Source organism: Desmodus rotundus, chromosome 9 (assembly GCF_022682495.2).
Source record: "Desmodus rotundus isolate HL8 chromosome 9, HLdesRot8A.1, whole genome shotgun sequence".
Taxonomy (NCBI): domain Eukaryota; kingdom Metazoa; phylum Chordata; class Mammalia; order Chiroptera; family Phyllostomidae; genus Desmodus; species Desmodus rotundus.
This window is the reverse complement of record NC_071395.1, coordinates 44352282-44374184: the sequence shown is the minus strand read 5'-3', so window position 1 is coordinate 44374184 and position 21903 is coordinate 44352282. Positions and strand designations below refer to the sequence as shown.

Genomic DNA, 21903 nt, shown 5'->3' with positions numbered 1-21903 from the left:
AGTGGATCTTAGGTAGCAACGACCCCTCATCTTTCAAATTCCATTCTTTGTTGTATCTGCATTTTAAACTGATAAGAACAGATACTACATTTGATCTTAGCCAAAAGGCCGCGAACCGATGTATCTTCATTTTAAATACCAGCTCTTTCCATCAGGCATGCCACCCCCAGCAAATACAAGTACCAGATTAGGAATCATTATGAATATGTGAAGAGCAGGGCAATGAAATGAAAAGCACTGTCTACATGAGGAAGCCTAAAGAGATGGTGCAAGGAAAGGAATAGCTTACTAGCTCTGTTAGTCCTAGAGTTAAGTCCCTGGTCTCAAGAAATCTGGACAGAAAGTTTTATTATTTTTCAGCTTAGAAATGGCAAGCTGGAGTCGGGGGCAGGGGTGGTGATGTTTATATGTGGAGCTGTTTGACCCTCTACAGAAGAATTTTACATCTGCTCATTAGACATATTTTTACTCTCACTGTTTTCTCTAAGATCATTCAGTTTGAGGTGGGGGATGCAGAAATAAAACATGACTGAATTGAAATTTACACAAGTGGTAGGAAGACTGTTTCCAGAGGTGGCCCCAATTCTTTGTCTGTTTGCAGTCTTTGGCCATGTGACTGTGAAGCTCCTGCCATACAAAGGCAGAGTTAATTTGTCCAAGTTTGAAACCAGATGGACTATGAATTTTTATTTGTTTTGGCCAATAAGCATGGTGGAAGTGACAGTGTGCTTAACCATGCCTTGTCATTTCCGCTGCTCATAGTCAGATGCTGGCTCAACTGTATGAACTTAGCAGGTGGGCCTTCCAGAGCAGGGGACATTCACACATAGCCCAAGGACTCTCTAGACCAGTCTCAGAACCTGAGACCCTAATATATTGCAAACCCAGCCAAGGTAACCAGACACACCCCAGCTGACCCATAGCTGACTACAGTCTCATGAGGAGATAAGCAGGATCAGAACCACTCCCCACTCTACAAACCCATTAGAAAATAAAGAAATTATATTAAACATTTCCCATTTGGGATGGCTTGTTATATAGCAGTAACAAACTAATATTATAATCTAAGGAAACAGAACTTAGGGCAATTATAACAATCTGCTACTTGCTTTTAGCTTTTGTACTGATGTTGGAGGACAGCATCCACAATCCTGCTTTTACTGAGATGTATTTCAGACAACTGCATAAACGTGAGTCCACTGACGTTCCCATCCAGGCAGTCAGGACAGGGTGGAATGACCTGCACGTTTGTGCAGGAAAATTGGCAACCCCTTTTCATATGACTGGGCAGGATTTTAACTCCTGTATGATTCATCCTTTGACTGTAAAGACTGAAGACATCCTGAGCATAAACGTGATATATATTGTATGATATTCATACCAGTCACTCACTGTCCCTTTGGTGGAGTTTTAAACATTAAAAGGAGGAGACATTTCATTTAGAGCACTAGAAGGAGTCCCATTTGTAGGGAACACACTGAAAGTTTTCAAGCAGAAGCAGGAAAATAATTCAGAAAAAAACACAAAACACTCTTCGCCCCTCACACATGGACATCATATTGCACACATCAATGAGTAGATGTGCACCATGAAAAATATTTTGTGGATCAATAAGTTGTTTGGCTTTTTTGTTTCATTATATCTAAGGTCATCTGTTACATATTAGATCAAACTATTTACTAAAATTATATTTTATAGTAGACCCTTCCTGTACAAATGGATTTGTTAGTGAATTTTTTCAGCGGCTATGGTAGGCTATGTGGACACACAGCTAATAACAGAATGAAGAGTATAAAACCAGGAGACCAGGAATAAAAACTACCAATATGTACAAATCTATATTATCAAGAAGGTTAGTAAAGGTAGTGCTATAGAGAATAGTGATGACCATGGAAGTGAAAACTGTCCTCTGAGATGGTCCTTTACAACAAAATTATGCAAATGACCTCAGTATCCAAGTGTAGTTTAGTACATACAAGTAGTATAATTCATGAGAACATTTCTAGTAAAATGACAGAAATATTACTTGGAATGATATATGTCACAAGAGAATAAATTATTCTAACATAGTTCATGTTAACCCATGATGCACATGAGAATGTGTAATTACATATGGTCCAAAGATTGTATTAACTTGTGTCAGAACTTCTTGCTCTGAAACTTGGAACATTAATGGGCACTTCTTCAGCCATGTACAGTTGGCCCTTGAAAAGTCTAATTGCCAAGGAATCTTTCCAGGGCCCTCTTTATGTCCTTGTTCCTGAGACTGTAGATGAAGGGGTTCAGCATGGGTGTGACCACAGTGTACATCATTGAGGCTGTTGCACTGGACTGTGAGTGGCGGGTACCAGCAGAACTGAGGTACACACCTAGGCTTGTACCATAAAATAAGGAGACAACTGAGAGATGAGATGCACAGGTGGAAAATGCTTTATACTTCCCCTGAGCTGAGGGGATTGCTCGTATGGATGACACTATCTTAGAGTAAGAATAAAGGATCCCAGTAAGGGGACCAGCACCCAGCAGCCCTGCTGAAAAGTACATCACCATGTCATTAGGAAAGGTGTTAGAACAGGCAAGTTGGACCACCTGTTTGAGTTCACAGAAAAAGTGGGGGATTTCTAAGTCTGAGCAGAAGGACAGATCCAACACCATTAAGCAATGTAGCAAGGAATCCAGGGCACTCATGATCCAGGACACCAGAACCAGCAGTCCACAGTGCCAGGGGTTCATGATAACCATGTAGTGCAGGGGGTGACAGATGGCCACATACCTGTCATAGGCCATGACAGTCAGGATGAAGTCATCCAACCCTGCAAAGAGCATAATGAAATATATCTGAGTGATGCAGCCTGCATAGGTGATGCCTTTGCTCTGTATATGGATGTTCACCAGCATCTTCAGGACAGTAGTGGAAGTGAAACAGACGTCAACCAAGGACAGGTGGGAGAGGAAGAAGTACATGGGTGTGTGGAGGTGGGAGTCTGAGCTGACGGCCAGGATGATGAGCAGGTTTCCCAACACAGTGATCAGGTACATGCAGAGGAAGAGCCCAAATAGAAGGGGCTGCAGTTCAGGTGTCTCTGAAAATCCCAGGAGAAGAAATTCTGAAACTTGTGTAACATTGCCTGGTTCCATGTGGCGCAGCTGACTACCAAAAAATAAAAGCAAATGAAGCAAATTTTCACTTTAGAAGCATTAGTAACTGAAATAAATGCTACATTTATATTTTGGAATCCAAAACATAATTTCCATATTTGGTGTAGGATCTGGTTGTTGTTAAGGCATGTCCTGTGCCATTGCTCTTTAGAATTTCCTTTTGTACCATCAACCCATTCTTCAAACACAATGCACATTGCTGTATAATTAAGGGTGTAGTTCGTGCATTTGAGGAATATACTCGTATATTGACTTTAGACCATGTTCCATGTTCCATGTTTGGAGAACAGGCTGATGAAAAATAAGAGTCTCTAGATACCATCATGGACAAAGAATATGATTAAATAAAAATAATAATACAACATAACCAATGGAGTACATGTTATAGAAAAGGTAAATCACATTAAATGTAGAAAGTTGATAGAGGTTGTTCTTTTTGTCAAAACTTACCAACAGGCAACATATTAACAGGCACTGAAAGAAGACTAAGCAGGAGGCCAAGAGGGAGTACGGGTTTTCCAGGCAGCAGGAACAGACAGTGCAAAGGGCCTAAGGAAGATGGTAGTTTTGTAAAATGAAGGCTCACACTGAGCCAGTGTGTCTGGGGCAGGAGAGATGGTGTCAGGTGATAGGAAGAAACAAGGGGGCCTGCATGCTGCTGTTGAAACTTCAAGTCACAGAGAATCCCTTTTGCACACTATGAAAATCTTACACTTTATTAATCTGATTGGAAAAGCATTCTTTGAACTGAAAAGAATTTCCTCCTCAGTCCCTTCTCTTGATGGAGTTCTGGCCCCTGTGTGATTGGTCACCTTGGAATACATGGGTCCAGGTACCCCTGCTCTGAGCACTGCTCTCGGGTTACGAGGTGGGTGCACACACACAGCAGGTCTCCTCACGTGTGGGGACTCCATGTTTGTCCCACTCACTATTTAGGCTATGACTAGATACAAGTCAGCTGTCCAGATCAAGTATCTTTTCCAAAAAGAATTTAGGCATAGTACGTCAATACTGCTTGGTTAGTGTGCATGCACAAATAAGCTTGGGGTTCCATACTGGAATGTCTATTTTATGCCCTGTATTTAAAGAAACATAAATGTAGAGGGTGAGAGAATAAAAGACATAAGGAGGAAAAAAGATCTATTGATAATAAGCTCAGGTGATCTCTGAGAGATGATGAGGAAGAAATGTATTTGGATTCTGGCAGCTTTCCAACCCTAACTGCACTCCCTTAAAGTAAAGCAAAAATAACGAAGGAGAAAGTATATATTTGTCCAAAAGACAAAGGTAGTTACCAACACGTGGTGTGGAAACACCTTATGGATTGACTACCACAAATGAAATCTGACCAGCAAAATAAACTAGTATTTACAAAAGGAAATCTTTTTAATATCAATCAGTAGAAGACTGGCTTTTCCTGTGTCTATTCTATAGTTATTTGACTAGTGGGTTTTTACATGGTTAAAATGCAGATGAGACAAACCTCTCACTCACATTTCATTGTGGCCTCATTCTTTTTCTTGGGCTTTGGGTTGGATGTCATTTTTAGCCAATCAGTAGGCACTATCTAATTCTGGTTCTGGTCTTCATCCAACATGCAAAGGCCTCCCCCAGACCTGACCAAGAAGGCCTGCACATGCCAATAAATCATGTAAAGTTACCCTGAGTAACTTTCTTCATGTGATTTAAGCCTGAGCACATTATCATGGAAACATTTCTTTCACTGTACTCTGCCTTCTCTATCACAATGCTGGATCTGAGCAAGCACAGCTTCATTTGCTCGGTTCACATTTATATTTTCAGAAATGTATGTATATATATGTGCACTTACTTAGGAACCCATTTAAGTAAATGTGAAGTTATGAAATGAAAGAAATGGCAAGCAGAATAAAACCTGCTTAACAGTGATTTAGCACCTGTGTTAAAGAAAATTGAATGGAGGAAAATAAGATTTCTGGCCAACATAGAGGCATAGGTAGACTTACTGTGCCTCCTCGCACAACCAAAAGAAGGATAACAACAAATTTAAAAACAAAAAAACAACCAGAACTGACAGGAAATTGAACTGTAATGAAGTCCAATAGCCAAGGATTTAAAGAAGAAACATTCATCCAGACTGGTAGGAGGGGTGGTGATGGGCAGCTTGACAGAGAGGACTCCTAGCAAGGCAGTGGATGGTGCAGTGAGTGGAGATAGACTGGAAGGAACAACTGGGAAGTGAGACAGACCAGGTTTCAATGCAGGGAAATAAAGCCTCAGAACTTCTGACTAAAATACCTGTGAGGGTTGAGGTGGCAGAATAAATTCCCAGCCTCACAGGAGAGTTCGTTGGAGAGAACCACAGGGTCCTAGAATATACACAAAACCACCCACCTGGGAATCAGCACCAGAAGGGCCCAATTTGCTTGTGGGTAGTGGTGAAATTGACTGAAAGCCCATAGAGAGCTGACCAAGAGGTATTATTTCCTCTCTGATCCCTCTCCCATATTCAGTGCTGTTGCATGGCAACTTGGGTTGACCTACCCTAGTAAATGCCTAAGGCTTCACCCCTTACTATGTAACAGGCATACCGAGAAAACAAAAAATGGCCCAAATGAAAGGACAGATGAAAGCTCCAAAAGTAGAACTAAGTGATCAATGGATAGCCAATCTATCAAATGTGCAGTTCAAAACATTGGTAATCAGGATGATCACAAAATTGGTTGAATATGGTCACAAAAGAGGGAAGAAGTAAAGGCTATGCAAAGTGAAATTAAGGAAAATGTACAGGGAAATAACAGTGATGGGAAGGAAACCAGGACTCAAAACAAGGGCTTGGAGCAGAAGGAAGAAATGAACATTCAACCAGAACAGAATGAAGAAACAGTAATTCAAAAAAATGAGGAGAGGCTTAGGAACCTCCATGACAACTTTAACTGTTCCAACAACCAAATTATAGGGGTGGGAAAAGGAGAAGAGGAAAAGCAAGAAATTGAAAACTTTTTTGAAAAAATAATGAAGAAGAACTTCCCCAATCTGGCAAAAGAAATACACTTCCAGGAAGCTCAAAGTGTCCCAAAGAAATTCGACCCAAGAAAGCACACACCAAGACACATCATAATTACATTATTGAAGATTAAAGATAAGGAGAGAATCTTAAAAGCAGCAAGAGAAAAGGCAACTAATCACAGATTAAATTTCCAAACTTGGAAATAAAAGAATGTTATAAAGAGGCTTTTAAAATCAGGGATAGAGCAGTATCTAAGTTAGAATTTCTTCTTATGTAGAGATATGTGGACTCAAATTATCTTATGGAAGGTACAGATAAACTTTAGTCAAATCTTTATAAAGAATACCTTCCAGAGGATGGTAGAAGATGATGTCCATTGTGAAAATGGAGCTGACCACAGAAGCCAAAGGAGCAATACAGAATGAAGGAGACGTGAACGAGTGGCAGTATGTGTGTAGGTGATTTATTATGGCTAAGTACACACAAGAATATTCACTTCCATTTTTTTATAGCAAGCATTCACAAGTGAAGAATATAAAAGTAACAGCAGTATTTTTTTTCTCAGTAAGAAAAGTAGAAATAAGAAAGCAATGGAGAGAATACAATGTGACTGAATGATAGATTTGAGCCCATACAGTTCATAAATACTCACAGTTCTCCACATATATGCACATAAAAGGACTCAATGACAACAACAAAGTTGGTAGAAAAAAAAACTTCCCCAATTCTTTGTTTAGAAGAAAGCAATAAAAAACAGGAATGAAAGCATGCTGACCCCATTCTGCAAATGTCTGGAATTTGCAGACAATTTACACTAGAAGAAACAATGAATTAACTAACCCACAAGTGTATTGGGTCACAGGTCATGAAGTAATGGCAAAGTCAAGCTATTTAGCACACCCCTTCTTACTTATCAAACACATTATTTTTCATGCTAATTGAATACCCAGAGTGAAAGAAGATACTGTGGAATGTATCACTCATGACCACTGTTGCAGGGTAATATTTGCAAGAAGGGTATTGAATATAGATCTGTCTCATCAATATGGATACTGTTAAATATGCCCCATGATAAAAATAAAGAACTGTCCTCACTTAACTGCACAGCTCTCCACAGCTAGTACTCTATTTTCCTCCTCCTTTTAGATGAAAAACTCATTGTACCTGTTCTAATTTCACTTGAAATACTTTGTGCCTCCCATTGCCACCTCAATTGAGCTTCCATCAGGGAGTAGTGAGCAATGACCCATGTATTGCTGACTTCAATGTTCATCTCTCTTTTTAGCATCCCAAACAAATCATGAACTTGTTAATCAGGCAGGGAAACAACCATAGGCTGATGGCTGTCAAGAGACCTCAGGTGAATGAGGTCTTGGGTCTTGGGCGTGGCCTTGGGTCAAGGGCTTGGCTTTGGGTCTCTCTGACTCTTTCTTGGAGGCCCTACTGCACCCTTGGCCTCACCTGATCCAGAGCTCTGAGAGGATGGACTCACCTGATCCCAAGCTCTGAGAGACTAGACTCCCAGTAAAGGAAGTCTAACATCCTGGATGGATGACAATGGAGTGGGAAGGTCTCTGCTCAGACAAGACAGCAGGAAGGGTGGAAGCATTGGTCTCCTAGACAAACTTAGGGTTCCAGAAGCAACAACGAGGTCTCGTCCCGCCCATAGTCACACACACTGATAGGGTGGAGTTGAGGAGCTATTTACAGTTCCCTATGTCTGCTCATTAGGTACATTTCCATCCTGTTCTTCCAACCTCTAATTGCGTGATTTCCCTGAGGGTCTACACAGAAGGGACCATATTCCTGGAGATTCTGTGTTCCCAAAAGACCAGCTTGGAAGTCCAGTGAATCCTATTTTTACTAGTTCCTCCTCATAAAGACTGTGGGGTCAAAAAGACTAACCTCCCAAAACTTTATCCAAACCCTCACTTAAAACTTCCAAATTTAAGACTGAGGATCCAGTCTGGATTAGAAAACTCAAATCCCTCTATATTGATTTGTGTTAGAGACACAACCCCTGATGTCCACAGAAAACTCCTATTTTCTTTACAACAGGGGGGAGAACTACATTCTATGAATTAAACCATGAGTGTTACACACCGAGCTTCACGAGATGTTGACCAAAACAATTTGGAATTTCAACCTCATATCACAAGAGCTGTCATTTAGTCCCTCACTATGAAATATTTGTTGCTTATAAGAAATACAGGTAGATTTTTTTTTTTACTATAATCTAAGCTTGGAACAGAAAAGTAAATAAATTCTTCACGTAGTCTCCTGAAGAAAGTTAGGGCTGCAAACAGCTTGACTTTAGGCCAGGAGACCTCAGGAATTGTCACAGCATAAATGTGTTTGTTTTTAAACCACTAATCTGCTAATCTTACATTAGCCTTAATAATTGAAGACAGACATTTATCCAAAGGAATTTGTTTAGAAAATTGAGATAGAGTGTCTCATTTCATTCACTTAACCTCACCTGCATAAAGGCATTTTGCATTGTATTTCCCCCTTAATTGGAAGACACATATAATCATTTTGTAGATATTCAGCCTCTCTGGCTGGTAGTGAATTTCTTCTCACCTAAGCGTCGATGGGCTTCATATTTTATGCTTCCCAAATATTAATATAACAAAAAGATTCATTTACATTTATGTAACATTTACTTTAAATCTTTGTGTCTAAATTTCTCCATCTTTAAATTGTATAGTAAAATTTTATTATATTAAATTTTATATTCATTCTTTCCTTTTTTATCCTTTCAACTTTCTCTTAAGTGTCCTTTCAAATCGAGAGTATATATGGGTCTGTGTTTGTGTACATATGTGTGTGTGTTTATTTGAAATAAAATGTACACAAACAAACTTATATGCAATCATACAACCTTACCTTGAACAGTTTATTTGGAGTCAAAAAAAATTCACATCTCATTTATTTCTTGCAACATTCATCTGAAGTTTTGTTTGCTATCCTACTTTACCTTCAGAAATAAGCAAATTGAGGCTCAGGTTTAACCATTACATTGAGAAGCCATTAAACCTTCTTGGGTCTCTTCTTTGGCAACATGGTGAAGTATGACTAGACTACTCGTATCCCGCAGTTTTTGGATAGGCATCTAGCCTTTCCGTTGCTTGAATTTCTTTCCATAAAGGAGATATATAATGAAAAGGAATTATTACAAGGAAAATTGGATCTTCTTACTGATACCAACATGGTAGACTTTGCTATGGATGTATACAAAAACCTTTATTCTGATGATATTCCTCATGCTTTGAGAGAAAAAAGAACCACAGTTGTTGCACAGCTGAAACAGCTTCAGGGAGAAGCAGAACCAATTGTGAGATGTTTGAAGATCCAGAAAGTACAAGGCAAATGCAGTCAGGCAGGGATGGTCGGATGCTGATTGACTGCTTGGCAGACAAGTATGGTTTTAGGCAAGAATATTTAGACACACTCTACAGGTATGCAAAATTCCAATATGAATGTAGAAATTATTCTGGAGCAGCAGAATACCTTTACTTCTTTAGAGTATTGGTTCCAGCAATGGATAGAAATGCTTTGAGTTCACTCTGGGGGTAACTGGCCTCTGAATCTTAATGTAGAAGATTAAGATGTTGGGATGCAGCCATGGAAGACCTTACACAGTTAAAAGAGACCATTGATAATAATTCTGGGAGTTCTCCTCTCCAGTCTCTTCAGCAGCGAACATGGTTCATTCACTGGTCTCTGTTTTCTTCAACCACCCCAAAGGGCATGATAATATTATTGATCTCTTCCTGTACCAGCCACAGTATCTTAATGCGATTCAGACAATGTGTCCACATATTCTTCGCTATTTAACTACAGCAGTCATAAAAAACAAAGATGTTCAAAAACGGCAGCAGGTGCTAAAAGATCCAGTTAAAGTTATTCCATAGGAGTCTTACACATATAAAGACGCAATTACAGAATTTGTTGAATGTTTATATGTTAACTTTGACTTTGATGGAGCTCAGAAATAGCTGAGGGAATGTAAATGTGTGCTTGTGAATGACTTCTTCTTGGTGGCTTATATTGAGGATTTTATTGAAAATGCTCGTCTCTTCATATTTGAGCCTTCTTGTCGCATCCACCAGTGTATCAGCATTAACATGACTCCAGAAGAAACTGGAAGGTGAATTGCAAATTTGATTAGAAATGCAAGACTGGATGGCAAAATTGATTCTAAATTAGGTCATGTGATTATGGGTAATAATGCAGTCTCACCCTATAATCAAGTGATTCAAAAGACCAAAAGCCTCATGCCAAGAGAAACAAAGGAAAATGTACAGGGAACCAATAGTGATGAGAAGGAAACTGGGACTCAAATCAATGGTATGGACCAGAAGGAAGAAAGAAACATCCAACCAGAAAAGAATGAAGAAAAAAGAACTTGGAAAAATGAGGAGAGGCTTAGGAACCTCCAGGACACCTTGAAACGTTCCAACATCCGAATTATAGGGGTGCCAGAAGGAGAAGAGGAAGAACAAAAAATTGAAAACTTATTTGAACAAATAATGGAGAACATCCCCGATCTGGCAAGGGAAATGGACTTCCGGGAAGTCCGGGAAGCTCAGAGAGTCCCAGGGAAGCTGGACCCAGGGAGGAACACACCAAGGCACATCATAATTACATTACCCAAGATTAAACGCAAGGACCTACATCCAAGATTGCTGTATCCAGCAAACCTATCATTTAGAATGGAAGGGAAGATAAAGTGCTTCTCAGATAAGGTCAAGTTAGAGAAGCTCATCATCACCAAGCCCTTATTATATGAAATGTTAAAGGGAGTTACCTAAGAAAAAGAAGATCAAAAATAGGAACAGTAAAAATAACAGCAAACTCACAGTTATTAACGGCCACACATAAAACAAAAATGAGAGCAAACTAGGCAAACAACTAGAACATGAGGGTTGTCAATAAGGGAGTGGGAGGGGGAGAGGAGGCTAAAGGTACAGAGTATAAGTAGCATAGATGATAGGTGGAAAATACACAGGGGGAGGGTAAAAATAGTGTAGGAAATGTAGAAGCCAAAGAACTTATAAGTATGACCCATGGACATGAACTATGGGGGGGGGAATGTGGGAGGGAGGGGGGTGGGCAGGATGGAGTGGAGTGGGGGGGTAATGGGACAACTGTAATAGCATAATCAATAAATATATTTAAAAGAAGAAAAAAAAACAAAAGGAAGTGTCTGATCAAAGTCAGGGACAGGAATAAAATTGGGTCTCAGGAATGAGGAAAAGAAAGAGTACTTGATAGATATGTGTTTGTTGTCATTTTCTTGTTCATATTTTTTACCTTCCTCTTTTTATTCTTAAAGAAGACCCTTTAACATTTCATATAGTACTGGTTCGGTGATGATGAACTCCTTTAGTTTTTTTCTTATCTGCCCGATTCTGAATGATAGCTTTGCTGGGTAGGATAGTCTTGGTTGTGGGTTCTTTTCATCACTTTGAACATTTCTTGCCACTTCCTTCTAGCCTGCAAAGATTCTTTTAAGAAATCAGGTGGGTCTTATGGGGGCTCATGGGGTAGGTAACTGTTTTTCTCATGCTGCTTTTAAGATTCTCTCTTTGTATTTAACCTTTGGCATTTTATTATGGTGTGTCTTGGAGTGGGCCTCTTTGGGTCCATCTTGTTTGGGACTCTCTGTGCTTCCTGGACTTGTATGTCTATTTCCTTCACCACAGTAGCTATCAACAATTGACTCTAAAAAATAAAACAAACAAACAAGCAGAACAGAAACAGAAAAAAAAAGAAAAAAGAAAATAATGGCAAGACCTCTTCCTAGGAATCTGCTAGAGAAGTGCCACACATACAGAGCTGCCTAGACACAGAAGGAAACCATCAAATAGCATGAATAACCACGGTAATGAGGCAGCTTACAAAGAAAATAAAAGTCTCCAGAAAGTAAACTTGAACACACTGAAATATGTGAGGAAAATGGCAGACATTTTCAGATTGCAATACTGAAAATACTCAACAAGGTGCAAGAAAATATCAACACACGATTGTATTTCCCATTTTAACCTTTTTTAAATGTGAATTTAGTGGCATTAAGTACATTTGCAATATCCAACCATCACCACCTTACATTTTCATCACCCCAAACTGTAATCCTATATCTATGAAGCAATTACCCCTCATTTTCTCTTACTTCATCCTCTGGTAACCTCTTTTTCTCTATGAATTTGTCTATTGCTATCAAAGTATATCCACTTCACTTTTATCTATGACTTTCATATAATATGTTCATCACATGAAGGTAAAAACTTGATCTAAGATGACCTTTCTATAGGGTGAGACTGATTCTGGATGTCACTGCCATAAACCCTACACTGACTATCCACCAATTTTAGAATTAATCAACATTTGTGTAGCCAGAATATAAGACTCTGTTATCTGGTGGCTGCCCACATAGCTAGGCTCATGGTTCAGTTTTTATCCTCTGGCCCTCATTGCTCATCATGTACTACAAGCTAATTTTCATTTCCTAACTACACTTTAACTCTTCATTATAATGCCCAGTTACTTTTCTGTAGCATTTTCTCATGCGTGCTTATTTCCTTCTGCTGCGGGAATATAACTCCCCTTGTCCTTCAAGTTTCAATGCTATTTTAAACTGGTTTGTGAAGCTTTGGTGGACCTGCAGGAGGATATGACTATTTGGGGTTATTTGTAACAAGATTACAGTAACACGTGTAATGACAGTTTTGCATTTATTTATTTATTGGACTTTGCCCAAGTTTAGATTCTGAGTTTAAAAGAAGGAACAAATCTTACTATTTTCTTCCTCCAAAGAATATATTTTAGTGCTCACCATACAGTAATTGCATAATAAATATTTGCAGAGGCTGCAAAACCAGACAGTTGAGTGAGGGAAACAGATACATCCTACCTGGTGGGAAATGAGGAGCAGAAAAACAAAGGGAGGGATGCCCCAGGACAGAGGCTGATGCCAGAAAAGACGGATGGGAGAAAGAAGATACTCTGGTAGTCCAGAATCTCCCTCCAGACTCAGGAATAGAACATTTGTTGTGGGGCTCCTGTTCTATAGCTCTAGAAAGGGCAGGGAGGTGGAAGGACTCATGTGACTCCTGGAAGACACAACTGTGTTTCTCATAATCTGCTATTGGTAGAGTACACCCGAGAGCACTGAGTGGAAGCATTTAAGGATTTCTGTGGCTTGAGGAGCTCAATTCCCATGTGCCTCACTGAAGACATTTTCTTTTGTCTTTCTGTTTGCTGAGAGATTTAATTGCCTGCAGCTAGGAGAGAAAAACAGAATGCAAACTTGTGCCAGATTTAGTCCTCGGGGACCTCTTTGGGTTCTTGTCTCTTTGTTCTCTTTCTTCCCAGAAGGAAATCACCACTCTTTAGATATGAATTCTATGACTATGAACCTATCAATAATGACTTTAAATGCTCTCAGCAAAGGACATAGGGTGTCTGAGTGAATAAGAACACATGACCAAGTGTCCATCGATAGAAGATTTGGTAAAGAAGATGACCTACATATATAGAATGGAATATTACTCATTGATAGAAAAGTATGAAATTGTACTATGTGTTGCAACATGGCTGGACATACAGGGAATTGTGCTAAATGAAATAAGTGAGATATAGAAATTAAAAAACTGGAAAAACCTGGAAGATGGCGGCAACATAGGTGGGAGCGGAGTCCACTTCCCCTCAACGCCAGGGAAATACCTAGCTGATCTGAGGAGCAGAGTGAACAGCCAACAGTATTCCAGCATATACGAAGATCAGAGACCAAAGATAGAGGACATTGAAAGATCTGACAGTAAGAAGAGTGCTCAAGGACAATAAGGTCCCCGGGACCCAGGACCGCGCGGTACAAGGGAGGCAGAAGCGCCAGCCCTGGCGCAGGGGCTGCTGCAGGAGTCTTGGGAGAGGGCCAGGCTGAGCTGTGAGCAGCCAGGTGCTTGATTGGACCAGGGGGGCTTGAAAAGGAGGAATTTCTCAAAAAGAAAAAGAAAATAGACACACTCAGGGGCTAGTTAGAGAACTCTGGTTAGTAGCCGAGGCCCCTGGCACCCTCCCCCTTCTGCCCCTGGACTGCGAGGGCGGGGATAAGCAGAACTGGAGCCATGGCGCTCACCTGAGGTCAGGTCGCGCGCAAGGGCGCAGATTAGCGAATGGGGCCCATACATGAAACCCCAGAGGGGCGCCCACACCTGAAACCTCCGAGATCATCTGGAGCAGAGGCTAGCTGCTCCACCCACAGGCCCAAAACTTCGGAACCGAGTGCCACGTGATTCAGTCCCAGGGCGGCCCTGCCGGCCTGTGAGACTCATACCCAGGGCAGCTGGATCGGCCCCCAAGCAAAAGGCCTCTGGCTCGGCCGGCTGCATGCTCACCAAGCGCGGGGTCAGCTGGATGCGCGTTTTCCAAGCATAAAGCAGCTTGCGAGGGTCACAAACCCAAAGCAGCTGGATCCCCCTGCTGCGCGCGCACGCGTCCCAAGCCAAAGCGGCTGGAGCCCCCTCTTGCCTGTCCCAAGAACAAAGCTGCTGGATTGGCTGATCAACCGCCTGATTGCCTGCCAGGGACCACACCTACAAAGCCTACATAACACTTGCGCACCCTGCACGGCCTACTAGCTCTCTAGGACAAAGGCAGAACACCCAGCAGAGGGGAGCTGCAGTGATAGGAGAGTCTGCAGGCTGAACAACAGCGAAAGAGTGTGACCCAGGAAGGGAGAAAAGTGAAACCAATCCTTCCAACCACCCTCTCCCGTTGCACAGACAGGACACCAGCAGAACTAACCTGACCAGTTTAAAGCCAGCAGAAGATTTTTTTTTTTTCTTTCCCCCTGAATTCCTTCTTCCTCTCTCTTTTTTTTTCTTCATTCCTTCTTCCTCCCATCCTTTACCATTTTTATGTCTTCTTCCTGCCTTCTTTTATCTATTTCTATGTTTTAATTTTTGTTAAAATTCCTTCTTATCTTGCCTCCGATCTTTCTTTATTCCTTCTTCCCTCCTTCCTTCCTTTCCTCCTTTTCTATTTCCTTTTTCCCTCCTTCCCATCTTTGCTTTTTTTTTTTCTTCTCTTTCTCCCCACCTTTCTCTTTTTCCCACAGGTGAGACAACAAAACCTGGAGTGCTGAAAAGACTAGAGTTAGACCGTGTTAAACACATAAACGTCAGCTCAAGACCAGTGAGCACAGGAGATGAAGGAGACAGCACCACCGAATCCCATTGGCATTCTACCATAGAAGTTCATATCATAAATCCAGGGAGTCAGAACAAAGCAATTTAAGAAGCAGAGGCCAACAAGAAGAGCCTCACAAACAATGGGAAGACAAAGAAACAATTCCCAAATGAAAGGAAAGGAGGAAGTCTCAGAAAGAATACTAACCGAAAAAGAGGCAAGTCAACTATCAGACACTGAGTTCAAAGCAATGGTCATCAGGAAGCTCACTGAGCTCTCTGAGCTCAAAGAGAACTACCAGAAACTACAAGGAAACTACAATGAACTCACTGCAAACTATATCAACATGAAAAAGGAAATAGAAACTATCAACCAGAGCCAAGAGGAAATGAAGAATACAATTTCTGAATTGAAGAACACAGTAGAAGGAATTAAAAGCAGGCTTGCTGAAGCAGAGGATCGGATCAGCGAGCTGGAGGACAAAGTAGAAAAAAACACCCAGAAGGAGCAAGAAAAGGAAAAGAGGCTCAGAAAGAATGAAGAGGCAATAAGGGAAATGCAGGACAACATGAAACATAACAATATCCGTATAAAAGGAATACCAGAAGGAGAAAAAGAAGAGCAAGGGATAGAAAACCTGTTTGAAAAAGTAATGATGGAAAATTTCCCTAAACTGAGGAGAGAAAAAGTCACCCAAATCCAGGAAACACAGAGAGTCCCAAGCAAGAGGAACCCAAAGAGACCCACTGCAAGACACATCATAATTAAAATGGCAAATTTCCAAGCCAAAGAGAGGATCTTCAAGGCAGCAAGGGAGAAAAAGGAAGTAACATACAAGGGAGCCCCAATAAGGTTAGCAACTGACTTCTCAATGGAAACGCTCCAAGCCAGAAGAGAATGGCAAAAAATATTCCAAGTAATGAGAACCAGAGGCTTGCAACCAAGACTACTTTACCCAGCAAGGCTCTCAATCAAGATAGAAGGTCAAATAAAGAGTTTCCCAGACAAAAGAAGTCTAAAAGAATACAGCTCCACCAAACCAGCTCTGCAAGAGATGCTAAAGGGACTGCTTTAAGGAAAGGAAGGAAAAGAGAAAGACAGAGGAACACAGGTAGGAAATAATGGCAATGAATAACTACCCATCGATAATAACCTTAAATGTAAATGGATTAAATGCTCCAATCAAAAGACATAGAACAGCTGACTGGATAAGAAAACATGACCCACACATATGCTGCCTACAAGAGGCCCATCTCAGGACAAAAGACTTACACAGACTGAAAGTGAAGGGCTGGAAACAAATTTTCCAAGCAAACAGACAGGAAAAAAAAGCAGGGGTAGCAATACTCATATCAGACAAAATAGACTTCCAAAGAAGGGCCATAAAGAGAGACCCAGAACATCACTTTATAATACTCAAAGGAAGAATCCACCAAGAAGACATAAACATTGTAAATATATATGCACCCAACATAGGAGAACCCAAATACATAAAGAAAATCTTGGAGGATTTCAAGAAAGATATTGACAGCAACACAATTATAGTAGGGGATTTTAACACCCACTATAAAAAATGGACAGGTCTTCCAAACAAAAGATCAACAAAGATATTGTGTCACTTAACAATACCGTAGAGGAAATGGACTTAACTGATATATACAGAGCTTTTCATCCCAAAGAAGCAAAATACACATTCTTTTCAAGTGTCCATGGAACTTTCTCAAAGATAGACCACATGATAGGACACAAAGCAAGCCTCAACAAATTCAAGAAAATTGAAATCATATCAAGCATCTTCTCTGACCACAAGGGTCTGAAACTAGAAACCAACGCCAAGGGTAAAAACCCAAAACACTCAAAATCATGGAGACTGAATAGCATGCTATTAAACAATGAATGGGTCAAGAACGAGATTAGGGAAGAAATCAAAAACTTCCTGGAAACAAATGAAAACGAACTCACAACAACCCAAAACCTATGGGACACAGCAAAGGCAGTCCTGAGAGGGAAGTTCATAGCAATACAGGCCTACCTTAAGAAGTTAGAAACAGTTCAAACAAACAACCTAACCCTATGCCTACAAGAACTGGAGGAACAACAACAAAGACAGCCCAGAGCAAGCAGAAGGAAGGAAATAACCAAGATCAGAGCAGAACTAAATGACATAGAGACTAAAAGCACAACTGTAAGGATCCAGTAGCTGGTTCTTTGAAAAGATAAACAAAATCGACAAGCCTTTAAGTAGGCTCATCAAGAAAAAAAGAGAGAGGATCCAAATAAACAGAATTAGAAATGAAAGTGGAGAGATTACAACTGATACCACAGAAATACAAAGGATCGTAAGAAATTACTATGAAGAACTGTATGCTAAGAAATTTGAAAACCTAGATGAAATGGACACATTTCTAGAAAAATATAATCTTCCAAAACTGACTGAAGAAGAAGCAGAAAACCTGAACAGACCAATATCAGCAAAGGAAATTGAAGCAGTCATCAAAAAACTCCCATCACACAAAAGCTCTGGACCAGATAGTTTCACAGGAGATTTCTACAAAGCATTTAAGGAAGAGCTAACCCCTATCCTTCACAGACTATTCAAAAAAATCCAAACTGATGGAAGACTCCCAAACTCTTTTTATGAAGCCAACATCATCCTAATCCCAAAACCAGATAAAGACACAACAAAGAAAGAAAACTTCAGGCCAATATCGCTGATGAACTTAGACGCTAAAATTCTCAACAAAATATTAGCAAACCGCATCCAGCAATATATTAAAAAGATCATCCACCATGACCAAGTGGAATTCATCCCAGGGATGCAAGGATGGTACAATATTTGCAAATCAATAAACATAATACATCACATCAACAACTGCGAAGACAAAAATCACATGATCATATCAATAGATGCGGAAAAAGCGTTCGATAAGATACAGCACCCATTTCTGATAAAAACACTCAGCAAAGTGGGAATAAAGGGAGCAGTCCTCAATATAATTAAGGCCATATATGAGAGACCTACAGCCAACATCATACTCAATGGACAAAAACTTAGAGCTTTCCCACTAAGATCAGGAACAAGACAAGGATGCCCTCTCTCACCACTCCTATTCAACATAGTATTGGAAGTCCTAGCCACAGCAATCAGACAAGAAAAAGCAATAAAAGGCATCCAAATCGGATAGGAGGAAATGAAACTGTCACTGTTTGCAGATGACATGATAGTGTACATGGAAAACCCTATAGACTCCACTCAAAAACTACTCGACCTAATAAATGAATTTGGCAAAACAGCTGGATACAGAGTCAATACTCAGAAATCAAAGGCATTCCTGTACACCAGCAACGAAACTGCAGAGACAGAAATCAGGAAAAAAATCCCATTAGATATAGCAACAAGAAAAATAAAGTACCTCGGAACAAACCTAACCAAGGAGGTAAAAGACCTGTACTCAGAAAACTACACAACACTGAAGAAAGAAATTAAGGAAGATACAAACAATTGGAAGCATGTACCATGTTCATGGATTGGAAGAATTAACATCATCCATATGGCCATACTACCCAAAGCAATTTATAGATTCAATGCAATCCCTATTAGAGTACCCATGACATATTTCAGAGACATAGAACAAACATTTCAGATATTCATATGGAACCATAAACGACCCTGAATAGCTGCAGCAATTTTGAGGAAGAAGAACACAGCAGGAGGGATCACAATACCTGATATCAAACTGTATTACAAGGCCACTGTGATCAAAACAGCCTGGTACTGGCATAAAAACAGGCACATAGACCAATGGAACAGAACAGAGACCCAGAAATAAACTCAAACCTATACGGTCAATTAATATTTGACAAAGGAGGCAGGAGCATAAAATGGACCAAAAACAGCCTCTTCAACAGATGGTATTGGGAGATCTGGACAGCTACGTGCAAAAAAATGAAACTCGATCACCAACTTACGCCATACACGAAAATAAACTCAAGATGGATAAAAGACTTAAATATAAGCCGTAACACCATAAAAGTCCTTGAGGAAAACATTGGCAGGAAAATCTCAGACATTCCACGCAGCAACATCCTCACAGACACATCCCCCAAAGCAAGGGACATAAAGGAAAGAATAAACAAATGGGACCTCATCAAAATAAAAAGCTTCTGCATGGCTAAAGAAAACAGCACCAAATTACAAAGAGAACCAACAGTATGGGAAAACATATTTGCCAATGATACCTCAGACAAGGGCCTGATGTCCAAAATATATAAAGAACTCACACGACTGCACTCCAGGAAGACAAACAACCCAATGAAAAAATGGGCAAAGGACTTGAACAGACACTTCTCCAAGGAAGACATACAGAGGGCCCAGAGACATATGGAAAGATGCTCAGCATCACTAGCCATCAGAGAGATGCAAATTAAAACCACAATGAGGTATCATCTCACACCAGTCAGAGTGGCCAACATAAACAAATCCACAAACAAATGTTGGAGAGGATGCGGAGAAAAGGGAACCCTAGTGCACTGTTGGTGGGAATGCAGACTGGTGAGGCCAGTGTGGAAAACAATATGGAATTTCCTCAGAAAACTAAAAATGGAGCTGCCCTTTGACCCAGGAATTCCGCTGCTGGGATTATACCCTAAGAACACTGAAACACCAATCCAAAAGAAGCTGTGCACCCCAATGTTCATAGCAGCACAATTTACAATAGCCAAGTACTGGAAGCAACCTAAGTGCCCATCAGCAAACGAGTGGATCCAAAAACTCTGGCATATTTACACAATGGAATTCTATGCAGCAGAGAGAAAGAAGGAGCTTATACCCTTTGCAACAGCATGGATGAAACTGGAAAGCATTATGCTAAGTGAAATAAGCCAGGAAGTGAGGGACAAATACCATATGATCTCACCTTTAACTGGAACATAAGCAATAGAAGAAAAAAGCAAACAAAATATAACCAGAGACATTGAAGTTAAGAACAATCTAACAATAGCCAGCGCGGGGGGGCGGGGGGGGGGCGGGGACAGTGGGGAGAGGGGATTACAGGAACTACTATAAAGGACACATGGACAAAACCAAGGGTGAGGGTGGAGGTGGGGGAGGGAGGTGGGTTCAGCTGGGGTGGGGTGGAGGGATGGGGAGAAAAGGCATACAACTGTAATCAATAACAATAAAAATTAAAAAAAAAAAAGAACCCATTAATGGTTCTTGGGCCGCTTCTTGGCAACATGCCTGAGTACCACTTGACTACTCCCATCTCGTAGTTTTTGGATAGGCATCTAGTCTTTCCCTTGCTTGAGTTTCTTTCCATAAAGGAGATATGTAATGAAAAGGAATTATTACAAGGAAAATTGGATCTTCTTAGTGATACCAACATGGTAGACTTTGCTATGGATGTATACAAAAACCTTTATTCTGATGATATTCCTCATGCTTTGAGAGAAAAAAGAACACAATTGTTGCACAGCTGAGACAGCTTCAGGCAGAAACAGAACCAACTGTGAAGATGTTTGAAGATCCAGAAACTACAAGGCAAATGCAGTCAGGCAGGGGTGGTATGATGCTGTTTGAGTGCCTGTCAGACAAGCATGGTTTTAGGCAAGAATATTTAGACACAATCTATAGATATGCAAAATTCCAATATGAATGTAGAAATTATTCTGGAGCAGCAGAATACCTTTACTTCTTCAGAGCATTGGTTCCAGCAATGGATAGAAATGCTTTGAGTTCACTCTGGGGGAAACTGGCCTCTGAAATCTTAATGCAGAATTGGGATGCAGCCATGGAAAACCTTACCTGGTTAAAAGAGACCATCGATAATAATTCTGTCACTTCTCCACTTCAGTCTCTTCAGCAGCAAACACAGCTCATTCACTGGTCTCTGTGTGTTTCTTCCACAATCCCAAAGGGCATGATAATATTATTGATCTCTTCCTGTACCAGCCACAGTATCTTAATGCAATTCAATGTGTCCATTTGTTCTTTGCTATTTAACTACAGCAGTCATAAAAACAATGATGTTCGAAAATGCCAGCAGGTGTTAAAGATCTAGCTAAAGTTATTCAACAGGAGTCTTACACATATAAAGACCCAATTACAGAGTTTGTTGAATGTTTATATGTTAACTTTGATGGAGCTCAGAAATAGCTGAGGGAATGTAAATGTGTGCTTGTGAATGACTTCTACTTGGTGGTTTATATTGAGGATTTTATTGAAAATGCTTGTCTCTTCATATTTGAGACTTTTTGTTGCATCCACCAGTGTATCAGCATTAACATGACTCCAGAAGAAACTAAAAGGTGGATTGCAAATTTGATTAGTAATGCAAGACTGGATGCCAAAATTGATTCTAAACTAGGTCATGTGATTATGCGTAACAATGCAGTCTAACCCTATTAGCAAGTGATTAAAAAGACCAAAAGCCTTTCATTTGGAAAGCAGATGTTGGCCATGAATATTGAGAAGAAACTTAATCAGAATAGTGGGTCAGAGGCTCCTAACTGGGCAACTCAAGACTCTGCCTTCTACTGAAGAACTGTAAAGACAAGACCAA

General features: G+C 40.4%; 1 protein-coding gene and 3 pseudogenes across 2 annotated transcripts; 2 read left to right on the top strand and 2 right to left on the bottom strand.

Annotated features, from left to right (window-relative positions):
* On the bottom strand, positions 1-120 carry LOC112301590 (U2 spliceosomal RNA; annotated as a pseudogene).
* A 2061-nt stretch (positions 121-2181) lies between these two features.
* Positions 2182-7709, bottom strand: LOC112301434 (olfactory receptor 7A5-like). Of its 2 annotated transcripts, none has more exons than XM_045192527.2 (2): positions 7641-7709; positions 2182-3151 (listed from the first exon to the last, which is right to left on the bottom strand). In XM_045192527.2, the coding sequence occupies exons 1-2, from the start codon at positions 7688-7690 to the stop codon at positions 2215-2217; spliced, it is 987 nt and encodes a 328-aa protein (XP_045048462.1). In that variant the 5' UTR covers positions 7691-7709; the 3' UTR covers positions 2182-2214. The 2 variants fall into 2 exon arrangements, with proteins under 2 accessions (XP_045048462.1, XP_024412644.1); XM_024556876.3 differs by lacking the exon at positions 7641-7709 and adding an exon at positions 3610-3696.
* Positions 7710-9203: 1494 nt separating this feature from the next.
* LOC112301544 (eukaryotic translation initiation factor 3 subunit E pseudogene) lies at positions 9204-14590 on the top strand (annotated as a pseudogene).
* A 5988-nt stretch (positions 14591-20578) lies between these two features.
* On the top strand, positions 20579-21903 carry LOC112296430 (eukaryotic translation initiation factor 3 subunit E pseudogene; annotated as a pseudogene).